The following is a 13,751-nucleotide window of genomic DNA, read 5'->3' on the forward strand; positions in this document are numbered from 1 at the left end:
ATTTGTAATCGAAATGATAAGCAGAAGTGTTGCCCTCACTCCATCCAAAATGAGGACCACAGATAGTTTTTTTAAAAGTAAATATGATTTTTGAGTCCATGTTTCAATATCTACAGAAGTTCAACGGATTTTATTTTATGATAAATGCTTAAACGTGTGAGATCCATGTGTTAGTTTGGCAGATACCATCACCTCACATTAAGCTTAATGTGGTAACAATGAGGATTTGTCAAGAAAACTAATTGATGTGTCGTCTCTGCTTTCTGAGCTTTTCTGTTCTTTATTGAATTTTGTGTGGCAAAGATGAATGAACCTTTTTCACATAGTTTGCTCTGAATTTCTGGTGTATATTTTTTTTACAATGTGGAATAAACTTCATCTCACAATGCCGAAACATAGATGATGTATTGTGAGGTGAGCCATTACTGTAGCTTAAGTCAGTAATACATACAAAGACAAAGCTGCTCAGAGTTCACCTACTTCGGTCTCTATGGAGACTGGGATCAGATGTCATGTGGGATGACAGGCAGGAGATGGTAATCCGTTACGCTGGTAGATCTGTCTGTCAGGACGGGAATTTCAGCTTGTAGTTTATGCCATTTTTGACCTGGTCTCTCTGCAGCTGCAGTCAGACGGTGCAGGTCTGTCAACAGTCTTCAACCTTCATTTCATTCTCACCTCCACTTCCACAGCGCCATGTCTGCCGTCTTCTTTGTGTAACCTCTTTTTCCTCATTATGAGCCAATTTGGCATGTACACAGATTGCAACCTCTGAACCTCAGGCGCTTTCTGAGTGTTTTTTGCTTCTGTCACATTTTTTTCCTCACTCTGAGCTCACTTTTCATTTGCAATTCAAAGTCCTGCACCTCTATGGAAGCAACAAAACCATGACTAGAAGTAGAGAGAACTCTGTTATAGACACAGTTACAATGGCATAAATTATATAAATATATAATTTGAAAGAAAAAAATCCTTTGGTTATATATTTTATAAAAATTTTAAAGACCTTGTACATTTTTCTGGGTGTGTCCAGGTGATTCTGCATACTATAGACATGCGACTGCCCACATTTTGTATTTGTTTCCAACTTCTCTCTGGTCTGTGTGAACACAGTTCAGCTCAGTTCAGTCAAAAAAACAAAATGATTTTTTGTCAAGTTACTGTTGGTCACAGCTGAGTCACTAATGGTTCCGTAGTTGTGCCAGTAAGCACAGAATTTCTTGTTTTTTGCAGAATCCTGTGCATGCAAACTTTTTTTTGGATGAATTGTAAAAAAAGGAACTGTAGCACAACTATTTTGATGAACTCTGACAATTTAAACTTACATTTGGTTGTTTTTCTGAAGAAACCATATGTCAAGCATGATACATTCATGCACCGTAAGAAAGTTGGAAATGCGGTCATTCTATTTTGCAGGGATTCTGATAAAGAGAAGTGAAGTCATTTTGACAATTTTTAATTAATATAACATAACTTTCAAACCCAGCAGCAGGCTTTGAAAGTTCAGAGGATTAATGTAGCTTATTCTTTCATCTCAAAGTCTGACTCAACAACTAAGACACATGCACGCATTTCTGTACGAAGTAGTATTTAATATTATTATGATGCTGTTTTTGCAATGTAATCTACAGACATTTTGAGACATGCTGTACAAAACTTCACCTTAAAACAATGCTATTTCTTTTAAAGTAAGTGACACGTACAACACAAGACAGGGAAGGAATGATAATTGCTAGTTGCTCATTATGTTTTTCCTGCAGAGACAAGGCAGTTTCTCAGGTTCATTTGTCTTAATTGTAAAACTCGGAAGGGTCACTCTCACCCCTCAAGACCTCTTCATCACATTGTGAGCTTTATTTCCCCTTTGCCCTCGGAAATTGCATCGACACTCCAGAATTACTGGACCATCAGGATTAGAAAATGCATGCATGGAGTGTAATACCATGTTGTCAGCATCTTTGCAGCTGACAAAGTGTTTTCGTGTTTCTATGTCACAATGTGGAGATGTCACGCCTCTGTGTGCTTCATGTGTGTGTGCATGCCTTCGTGTTGCGTGCACGAAGGAGAGCACATAGATGTGTATGTGTCTCTTCTATATGTGCTCCTTCACATTCCCCTCAGGTGGAGAGCGAGGAGATGGTCGACCTCTGAGACGAGATGCTGCAGATCTCCATGTTGGTGAAGGAGCTTCCTCCCTCGCTGCTGCAGTCGGGCACAGAGGAGGAGGAGGAGATGATGTTCTTCAGCCTGTGGAGAGAGATGATGAGCAGCGTCAGCAGGAACACCAGCAGGCCGAGGAAGAGCCACACGTAGACGTAAACGTTGCCCGGACGTCCTGGAGATGAAGCAGCCGCCGACGTGGAGGAGGAGGTTGGAGAGAAACGGAGGAAAGTCCCATTGTCTACTGAAGAGATTCCAGTCTCGTTATGGTCCACTAATGGGACATCCATCCCTGACATCCTGGCTGATGATTCACCGCGGGTTTGCAAGAGAGATAAAGAAAGACAAGTGAGATTTAATGTGAAACAACAGAGACACGCTTAACTTCAACATTCATTATTTAAACGACCTGTCAGAGAAACTCTCTTTTGTCTGCTGGAGCTGCCAGGGAATCGACTCTCTCTGCAGGACATTTAGGCATGGCAGATGCTTGCTGACACAAGAGCTTTCACCCACGTCCTCACACAACCTCTAAATGACTTTTGCTGGCGATTAGACAGAAAACAGAGAGCGCTTCTGCAATTCTAATTCTGCACTAACAAGAGGCACAGATGCAGAATGGACTTCAATCAAAGTAACAGAGGCAAACAATAATAATTTAGTTTTGTTGCCTTGGAGCACCAGATTGAGAGTTCAGGAAAATTAAGAAATGACTTGCAAACATTACTACAATACATATTACATTTTATTGCATTGCCCTATATGGTCACTGCAGGCATGTGGCATTTACGTGCACCAAAGAAACAGGCCTGAGTAAATCATTATCTTTAATTGTGCTATAATATGTAGAATCTCTATTGAAAACTCATGATCAAAGTATAGACAAAATACACATAGGTGTGTCTGACATGGGACTTTAAGGTTGAAGTGAAGATTAGGATTCTCAGTATTATGACTTGACAGCTAGAAGTTGATGCAATGAGAAAAAAATATGATCTGTAAGGATGATTTTCTGGTTAACAAAAAAAATCCTACAGATCCTGGTCCACTGTGGTTTATAGGGTTGTTCACATGTAAAGTAGGTGAGTTTGTTAAATTTTAAGAATCATGTCTTCTATAGTGACCAAACAGTAATGAACAGCAGGGGGAGTGCTTGTCTCATTGAATGCCTGTCAGACTTCGTGCCTGGAGTTACTCATAAATGAAGGCACCCTTATCTGATGAAATTAACCTCCTCCTAATCAGCTTTCACAAAGACAGCTGAGAGCCAATCGTCCTCCCATGTATATTAATACTGCTAATAATGTCCCATCTCAAATTACTGCATGGCACAAAAACTGGCTAGAAGATGGGGCTGAGCATTGAAATGTAGAAACACCCCCATCCTTTGTGTTTGGTGGGAGATAGAGGGGGAAGGATAAGGCTGTATTTGGGTTAGGCCAGCCTTGTGTCTTGACTTGATCTATGACAGTGGAGAAAGACACTTCAAAGGGAGAAATAAATGACCATGACCAGAATGAAAGCAAGAGGTCAGCACACACTCCTCCTCTCACAGCGGTGTGCCCTCGCTTCCCTCGTATCCATCATCCCTCCCTGTTCTTCTCTCTCCATTTCATTACTCATTTCACCGTGTCCCATGTGTGTGCCCGGCCACTTGCATGACATTGAGGGGAGTGAAGTAAACTCTTTTCAGGAGCCTTTGAGATTCAGTAACTGGCTGTGTGGCCCCTATTGAGAGCACATTTTACAGTGTTTTTGTACAGAATAGCACAGCAGCTTCAATTTAAAGAGCAGTTTACAGAACACTAAATGTATATGGCTAAGGGGCTGCCAGGCATAAATATGTTTTCCACTGGTGACTGGAAATGTTACTGTGACAATGTATTGTACAAATAAGAGCAGCTTTTGTTAAGTCGGGAATGACACTGAGTTTTTATGCAAGCCTGTGCTGGAAACATCAGACTTCTCTTAATTAGCTGCTGACTGCCATTAGTGATTAGCATTAGTAGTTCACTAATTGGTAGTAGAAGTAGTCATTTGCAGTCAAATGACTGTAAAATGTTTAATGCACACCAACATCAGTAATTTGTTTGATGTTGCCAGAGTCTGTACAGGCAAGTCTGAGTATCTTGGTAACACCTCTGGGCAGTTTATTCTGGTTAACAAGACCAGAGGCCTGTCTAAATAAATGAAGAGGGAGCTCACTGGGACATAAAAACTGCATGTATAGACTCAGTAGTCAAATTTAATTTCAAAAAACACTTTAGCATTTTGGTGACTTTGCCCCAAAATAAAATATTTTCCCCTAAACATTATAATTCAGCTACGCATGCGTATAGTCTCACAACAGCATGATTTAGTCAATGCGACCCGATTGGCTGGATGGTTATTAGTTTGGCTGTTAAAAGGCAGACAATTGGCTTTTTGGGGTAGGGTTGGGACGTGAAATACAACCGCCTTCTCTGACATTACAGAAGTCTCCCATAGACTTCTATTCACTTTTTTAAGTGATGAGTCTCTCTTGTATAAAGTCTCTGGTGTTACTATATGATTTTTTATTCTGACCCAAACAGTGTCTTGTATATTTAGAGTGTGCTAGATTTAATAAAACTGCAGAGACACAAGAATTATGATGCAAAGTTAAGCCCTTTAGGATAAAAATAAAGCATCCATCCATCCATCCATCCATCCATCCATCCATCCATCCATCCAGGCCAAATGAGATAGATATGTAATTATTTAACTTAATTCTCGGTCTATCCCCAGTAGGACATGCACAGAAACCTCCAAAGCAAAATGCAAAGCAGCAGCAAATCTACACAGAGGTCACTTCACATGTCCAGGCTCTTCACCCTATCTTTAAGTCTGAACTCAACCACGCTAGGAAACCTATTTCAGCCGCTTGTATCTGCAATTTTATTCTTTCGGTCTCTACCTACCTACATTGCATGACTACAAGTGAAGGCTGGAACATTAAATTGAGAGCTTTGTCTTTTGGCTCAAATCCCTGATCACCCCAGAAGTCCAGTACAGCACCAGCATTACTGTATACGCTGATGATGTCCATCTTTCTGTCTACCTCATGCTCCATATGTCCATTAGTCATGAACAAGATCCCAATATGGTTAACCTCCCTTTCCTTCATGCAGCAGCTAAGCCCCAACCCAGTGGAAGCAACCCACCAGGTTCAGGCAGACAGCTATGTCCTCAGACTTGAAGGTGCTGACTTTCATCCTGCTAGTCGGGATCAGATGCCTACTGTATTAGCCAGCAGGTAAAATGGCTAGTTAGACTGTAGGTCATACAGTAAATGTAATTAATATGTAAGTCTGACTTTTCAACCTGTAAATCAGTTGTGTTTGTGCAGTATTTCTACCATCATAAATATTCTCATGTTTAATATTGCACTGGCAAACCCTTTAATTTAATTTGTTGTACCAGTTTAAACACAGCCTTCAGTTTCAGCGAGTTTCATTTTGCTACAAAACTTTTCTTTCGTGTCACTTATGAAGTTTGGCAGACCGCTCTGTCCCCAAACTCTTTTCTTCTTCTCCAGTTATTCACTCCCTTTCATTCTCTGTCTCTCTCTGGATGGTCTATTTGACAAGAACTCTGCTCTCTTTAATTTACAGCCCAAAGTACCTTCAGGGAGATACACAGCATAATAAGGAGGGATGAGTTGGGCTGCAGTCTTTTTGTGATAACATAGTCTCTCGCCCCAGCTCAGTTTTCTCTGTCAAATGTTCCCAGTGGTAGTCCTAACCCAGTGAAAAACTGTCTCATCGCTTTGTTAGCGTACATTGTCTCTTTCTCCCCAGACTCTTGTCAGAGTTATAGTATTGACATTCTCTGCACAGACACTGTCTTTCCCTCCTTTTGCTGTCATGCATCAATGTGTCTTTTCTGTTTTCTCTCAACAGACTATCACCAATTTCATTCCTGAAATGATCAGAACATTTGCATCTGCAATGTGTAATTTCACTAAGTGATCCTTTTTTAACTCCAAATTCCACCTCTGCTCAAAATAGACACATTCATCTGAAACATCCAAAAACAGGACATTGAACTCCTTTCTGCTCATCTGTCTTCAGATATCTTCTTCTCTCCCACCTTTTCCCTCGTCTTATCTACCGTCCTGGTCTTGTCTCTCCATCCTACTCGCTCCTGCTCTGTATAGGTTGCTGTCGTTAATGATATGTTGTTTTGAAATCTGTGATGAAGCTTGTTCATTGTGATGTGAAGTGGGTGATAATTGTGCTTAATGATGCTTTTTGTATCCAGGCAACAAGGTGTGCTCCGTTCTTTTTCAAGCTAATCTACTTTAAGAGGGCAGGCCAGGCAGTCCCGCTGAGTCTGAAGAGGTTACGTACGCATGCACACACACTCCCGCCTACGCTTAATAAATACCGCTAGTTATTTTCCTTAGGAATAGCTGCAAATGCAATACAGAAAAGACCAAGGCCTAATTGGGAAAATGGTACAATCGTTACTGGCGAAAATTATATGAACATTGAAAGCTTCTTCTTTTTCCGAGAATTTAGCCCGTACGTCATGTTGGATACGTGTAGTTTATTCTTGTCACAAAATTGTCAGCAATCTCGAACATTTTGTGCTTCTTGCTGAGTAACAAAACCATGGCTCCTCTATTTCTCCATTTCCTCATTTTCTTCCGTCTTAAACAGTAACCCAACACTAACACTTTATTTCTGTAAATTACTTCTACAGATACTTTATGACACCGTCTATTGCTCCTGGTTTCATTTTTTATTTCTTTTCAGATAGAAAATCAGGGATTTCAGCCTGGTATGATGAAACAGTGTATGAATAATACACCAAACCACTTGGTGAATTATCACAACACTTTTTTTTCTTTTTGCAAGCCATTTCATGCAATGCTGTCCCAATAAGTGACATCCTCTCCTTGACCTCAACCCTAATATTTCACATCATTTGAACACCGTACAAGGACTTGCATAGACATGACACACAGGATATCCCTCAAGTGGAGTGCAAATTATATGCAATCCTGTGATATTATGTTGGGGATTTTTTTCCTGAGATGCGCCTTGGGACACTCCACTTCCTGACTCTAAGGATGTTCAGCTTAGAATGGGGTGTTAGCCTACTCTTTCAACACCACGACGAAATGGAGAATTTTACTTCCCTCCCTGGTTATAAGGTTCAGGTCTGTTTTACTGACTGTATATAAAGGTGGACAAACCTTCTGTGATGTTACCCATATGTGTTCTCACCATGGTGTACTGACTTTGCCAAAGTCCTGGCTAACATGAACATGCTTATGCCGGCCATGCAAATGTGTATGGGCTATAGAACGTCCCACAATGGCACCCACCTGTCACTCAGAGAGGCCGCCGATATAATTATGCATAATTTTAAGCCATAGTAAAAATTTAAACGGATGGGTTATATAAAAATACTCCTCCCATACAGTTGTCATGAATGAAGGATTTAGCTATAGAGACCAAAACCAGTTTTTATACCAGGCTATTAACATATTTATCTGTCGTAAAGTTGGCAGTTTTAACACGGAGGTCAGTGGGGATTGACTCGCCTTTGAAGCAAGTGGCCATTGGAGGAACTGCAGATTTTGCATAAGGGCTTTGATGTAGACTTTTCAAAAACCATTAGGCACCTTTTCTCTGAGTCCATATATCTGCAGTTTTGGGAGCTGCCCATAATTTATCAAAAGATTGTTGACATATGTATGTGGTTGTGCTGCCCACCACAAAGAGTCAAACGTGGATGGTGTTGGGAATGAATCTGCGAGCATCTGGCTGCTCTGTTTTGATTAAGTTTGTATAGATTTTTGTATTTTTAGTTAAATGTTTAAATGTCTGCAAAGGATTTTTAGATGTTCTTGGCTTTCCTGGCTTTTCTTGTATTCTGGCTTTTGTTGCTCTGTTGCCACAAGCAGGAAGTGAGTAAATGAGCAGCTAATCAAACTGAGAATGGAGCACATGTCCAATTTTTTTAAAATATTGTTTATTTGCAAGCATTGTTTGCTGTCATGGTACTGTGTCCCACTCATTCCTTGACTGTTTCGTGTCTCATGAACTCACACCCAGACACCGCAGCAGTTACGTCAGAGGGTTTAGTGATTAAGCCTGGGAGTGGAGATTGGTGGTGAGCCATAGAAGTTAAAACCACTGGGCATCAGCACAAAGCAGATTTTAAGGGGGATTTAAGATAATACTTAAATTATCATCATCTTATTTCTTTTTTTCTTCTGTGTGATAGGTCTGGGTTTAATTTTCTCCCGCTTAGATACGTTTCGATGCAGTCATGCCTCGCTCACTACCTATTCAGCTAACTTTTCTTTGATTATCTGGGCCTGAGCGTCGCTACATCTCATTACTGAGACTGAAAGAACAAATTGCTGGCTATTGAGGATGGAATTGATTTAATTTTTTGTGGAATTTGTGGCTCCCTGTTGTTTATCTGTCTCCCACTGAGTTGAAATGTCATTTGTCATTGAGTCTCCGAAACAACAGCCTGGCTTAACGTCATGTTCTGTTTTGTGTCTGGCAACCACAGGTTCTTCGAAACAGCGCAATAATAAATTCTTCTATCAGTTTGATCTTTCATTTGTCATGATCCCCGTTCCAGCCCCTGCCTTTCTCCCTTTTTTCCCCTCATTCACCCTCTCGCTCTCCCTCTCCTGCAGTGATCAGCTCACCTGCCCGTAATCACCTCACTCTTTATAAGCCCAGCTCATTCATTTACTCTCCGCCAGACCATAGACTCACATCCCCGTAATCCTGCCGGTCCCGATCTGTTGCCAACCAGCCTGCTTCTAGCCTCTCCTGCCAGTCCACCTTGTATCAGCGACTAACACACTTTGTAACTTTATTCTACTTTATTTGTGGAGAGTATAATTAGTCCTTGTGGTTATTTTAGTTAGGTTTGGTTTTGTCTAGTTAACCCTGCTGGTTTTCCCTGAGTTGTAGCGTGAGGTTTTGTTTGTTTAAATAAACTCCATGTTGCTCGTATCTGTCTGTCCTCCTCTGTGTCCACACCTGGGTTCTCTGATTTGCCCCATGACATCATTACTTTCCCCAATTTTGTAAGGATTGCTTTTAAACATGAACATCCATCTAATGTGCAAACCCTGTTTGGAACCTAAGGTGACCCTTTGTTTTAAAGACATTGCATTCTGAGTTTTACTGAGTTCAGAGTTCAAATTTTTACAGCTGTGAGGTCAAACCAATGCACTGTACGATAAGGTTTAAGGTCTGATACGGAAGTCCTCTGGTTTTTCAGCTCAGTACACTTTTGAAGGTGAAATTTAAAAAAAAAACATGTACAGCATCCACTTGCTCCTCTACCTGTCAATTTCCGTCAGAGGAAGGAAATCTCGCCAAGTGTCAGACTCACTCAGGTGTGATCTAAGCTGCTTTTACACCTCCTCCTGAGCAGATATTGCTTTTTTAAAAGCCAGAATAACTTCTCTGTATGACTGGAAGCTGCTGATCTGAGAAGAAATAACCTGACTGGTCTCAGGAGTCATTCCTGGAACCTGGAATCACCAGACTTTATATGATGGGGCTTATACATCTCCTTCTTTAACAGCTTCATACAGAAGAAGCCTCTTCCCCTCACTTCCAGTCAGGGTTGTATAGAGTCCGGGTATTTTGAGGTGGTTCAGCCTTCTTACTCTTAGGTCTCCCAGCCTGGTGGCCCTCGATAGGTTCTTGCAGAATTACTCTTCCTTTTCACTCTCAGCTATGACTTCTTTCTTCTTTCTGATTAGGTATTTCAGCTTTTTCAATGTCAGCAGCGGCTTCTCGGCTATGTCAAGAGCTTTAAATATATTCTGTGCAGGCTTGGCTCTCTGCTGCACACTCTTCAAACTGGGCTGCCTTCAGCGAATTTCATTTCTGGAGTTCTGCAGCTTTCTTCTCTCACTGCTGTACCTCTGCTTGTTCAGTCTTTTGTCCGCCACCAAGTCTGTATCTATAGGCAGTGAGCCTTGACTCCTAAAGCTCCCTTTTGTCCTAATCAAACTCCTCCTTGATCTGCACAATCTCTGCAAGTCACTCCGCAGACAATCTCCTCCTTGGCTGGTGGAGTATGTTCAGCCAAACTCCTCCTGAGACACTGTGCTGTGTAGCTTCCTCTGCTCCACTTTCTCAATCTGTTCTTCGCCCTTCATCCTGCTCATTTCCTCACTACGTCTGTAATCTTCTTCGCTCAAACTGTTCTCTGTATATTCTGCTCAATTTGCCTTTTCTATTGTGTCTTCCACATAAATATCTTGCACTATTGTCCTATTTTTCACAGTTTTATTTCCTGTTATATTGTATTGTATAGTATTCGTATAAAGCTTTTATTGTGTATGACTTTTATAGTCAACCAGCTTTAATAATATGGCAATAAAATCATAACACAACATAAATACTGTTTATTTGCACTGATCCTATTTTAATGACCAAATGTATTCTCTGAATATTTATGTTCCTGGTATTGCGCTTGTATTAGTAAATGCCTTGTTTTTATATTCATATTACTTTGTTCATTCAGGGCCAAACAGAAACAGCCTTGGACTCCATTCCAAGTGAGATGCGTTTTGTTTTCTGTTCAGTTGTGGTGTTGGCCCTTCACTTCATGAATAATGGACAAAATGCACGTGTGGCAAAATGTCATGGCATTTGGGCCATATTCTTTGGAGTGTGATTGTGTGTGTGTGTGTGTGTGTGTGTGTGTGTGTGTGTGTGTGTGTGTGTGTGTGTGTGTGTGTGTGTGTGTGTGTGTGTGTGTGTGTGTGTGTGTGTGTGTGTGTGTGTGTGTGTGTGTGTGTGTGTGTGTATGTGTATGTGTATGTGTGTGTGTGTGTGTGTGTGTGTGTGCGTGTGTGTGTGCGCGCACACGTTTCATACTTTCTCATACTGTATTCACACCACATTTCTGAGCAGACAAAGGAAAGCAGAAATACTAGTGATATTTATTTCATCCATATGCAATTTTCGCTCAAATGTGAGATTGCCGAGAGATAAAAGTAGCCTGAATTTCAAACGTGTTTAAATATCTCATATTCTAAGCCAGATCAGCTGAAAACAGACCTAAGGCTCAACCCCATGAATTCCAAATTGCTTCTGCAGCCCTGAAAATACCACAGATAACCCAAGTATGTGTCAGAGATACGCAGGAGTGATGAAAGAATGAAGAAAGTGATGCTTCAATCTGTGTCAGAAGCTCGCAATCTTTTCAATATCTTATTAACAAGACAACAAGTGATGTTTTTACTCATCATTTAAGATACTGGAGTAACATACGCCAATAAATGTATTCCAAGCCTCCAAATTTAGAAATAATAGGTAGAACTGGAACAAATCTACAAAACAATAAACTCGTGTTTATTCATTCCTGTTACATTTGAATGACAAAATCTCACAGCACACCTGAGAACACTCAAAGCGACACCGGGGGTTGAGCACCACTGTTCAGCTATTATCTGATTCTCTCAGATATTCAGTGCATGAAATCTCAAAAGGCCAAATTGGAAAGATATCTCAAAGGAGCTTTCTTCTAACTGATAGTAAGGTAACATGAGTTAAATCTCGAGCAGACAGTCGGAAACATTCTCAATAGGAGGACTGTTTTTTGGTCAATGGCCAGTGTAGATAATGAGCTCTTTTGCTTTGATGTTTGAGTGTTTTTGTGTATTTCTGTGTGTGCGTCCATTAGTTCATCCACGTGGTGGAGCGTATTTTTACACCTCGTTTTCATATCTGTTAATTACTCCTGATACTTGTGAGTGTCGTCGCCAATACATTTGTTTCTCACACTTTGTTTCTCTGCCTGCAGCTCATTCGGTCTCTGTTTATTATGATGAACGGAGCCACATATCTTATATCATTTTGAACACAAACAGAACCTGTTCTTGTTCTCGGTGCACTGAAAGGACGCTTTTATGCCCTCATCCTTTTGCTCGCAGTCTCAGTTGAACAATTACTCCTCTCATCACTCACCTCTTCCCTCTTTTTTTCAACTGCCACACAGGATACCCGCTCATTTTCCAAGTTACTGAATGAATGCATACACGAATTGTCTTCACTCCCTTATATTAACCTTGTTTACTGGATGCTGCAACTCTGACACATCTCATGGAAGATTAGAATCTTTCTCTTCATTTATTTTACTATTTCACGTTCCATGTTATTGTCTTCCTCCTTCTAACCAACTATGTGAGGTGTCTCCCTCCTCTGTACAGGCAGTGATAAACCACTAAGTAAAGTTGCCGGCAACTGCAAAGATAAATTCGAGGTGAATAACAGCTCTTTGAATTCAACAGGAATCCCCCACTCTTACATATCAGATTAACACTATCCCTGCTGTGTCTCTCTCTTTGAAAACAATTTGGAAAAACTTCATTTAAAGCAGCCGGAAGCATTTGCAGCATGTGTGGGATTGCTTAAAAAAAAGAGGAAGAGTTCCAGACCTTTTGATGTGTGAGGCAGCTGCTCCCTGCTCGTTCACGTTGTGCAGAAATCCATCCCGTGTTTGGTCTTTCAGCCGAACGAACCAGATCTGTTGCCCCTGAGATCTTCCCCGCGAGCCTGTCCACTATCTCTCTTTTCTCTGTCTCACTCTCTCTATTGCTCTCTCTCTCTTTCTCACTCTCTCTCTGTGGCACAAAACACTACAGCTGGAGTAGATGTGGCTCCTTTGTGAATGGACTCACAACTAAAAGAGAACACATGCAGACCTGTACAGAAGCTACAACTAATGAATGATACAGATTTTTCAAAAATTCTTGGTTCCTTTAGAAATGCTGGAGAGGAAACAACAGATGCAGTCCTTCTCAATCTAATCTCATCCCCTCTCTCTGTGACTCCCCCATCTCCGCCCTCCCACATTTTTTCCCTCCCCTTATTCATCACCTTAAATAATGATCACATCCACCGCACTCATCCATTCATCTGCATCAGCTCGTTTGTTTTTGAGCAGATATTCCTCACAGTTAACATTCTGCTCAGTAGGTAGTTAACAAATCAGTGGACACAAACACTTGAGTAAATTCACTGATAAATCAATGTTTGTCATTGTCGACATAACCCCACACGATCCTGAGCCTGTGCTTCGGTTCCGTTGTTTGTGTGAGGGACACGGCCTTGTTCACTGCTCTCAGCAAACTGCGTCAGTAGATAGCATCCAATGGTGAGCAATAACCGGCTGCTGTTGTGCCGGCAGACTGAGCCTCCTCAAACAAGTCCTCAAATCGACAGACTGAATGAGAAAAGGGCAGCCCAAGACCAAAGAAAAAGCCTTTAACACCTCTCAGTTTCTAAGCGCAGCTCTCCTCGCCTCTCTTCATCCTAAAGCTCTTATCTTGTATTTTCATTCGCCTTTCTTCGCACTTTCTGTCCTTCCCATTTCCCCTCCAAACAGCGTGTCTGTTAACAGCAGCTAAGCACATTTGCTCTGTAAAAAAATCTCTTTAGGCAAGCTGAACATGAACATATGCTGAAGCAAATTACATATGAAAGAGGATTGTTTTTCAAAAGGCTTTCCTTACTTTTGTTTTTACTGTAGCTGCAACACGAGATTTTTTTTTTCTCATACTATATCAT

At 41.0% G+C, this 13,751-nt stretch overlaps 1 protein-coding gene across 1 annotated transcript; it reads right to left on the minus strand.

The window, feature by feature from the left end:
- Positions 1-1,571: 1,571 nt before the first annotated feature.
- Positions 1,572-13,031, minus strand: LOC111588257 (serine-rich and transmembrane domain-containing protein 1). Its single transcript, XM_023298524.3, has 2 exons — positions 12,620-13,031; positions 1,572-2,464 (listed from the first exon to the last, which is right to left on the minus strand). Exon 2 carries the CDS (start codon positions 2,457-2,459, stop codon positions 2,118-2,120), a length of 342 nt encoding a protein of 113 aa, XP_023154292.1. The 5' UTR covers positions 2,460-2,464; positions 12,620-13,031; the 3' UTR covers positions 1,572-2,117.
- Between the last annotated feature and the right edge of the window lie 720 nt (positions 13,032-13,751).

This window comes from Amphiprion ocellaris, chromosome 14, assembly GCF_022539595.1.
Source record: "Amphiprion ocellaris isolate individual 3 ecotype Okinawa chromosome 14, ASM2253959v1, whole genome shotgun sequence".
NCBI classification, from domain to species: Eukaryota; Metazoa; Chordata; class Actinopteri; family Pomacentridae; genus Amphiprion; species Amphiprion ocellaris.

Coding starts and splice junctions, on each gene's coding strand:
- LOC111588257 (XM_023298524.3), bottom strand. CDS start 2,459: ATGTCAGGGATGGATGTCCCATTAGTGGACCATAACGAGACTGGAATC.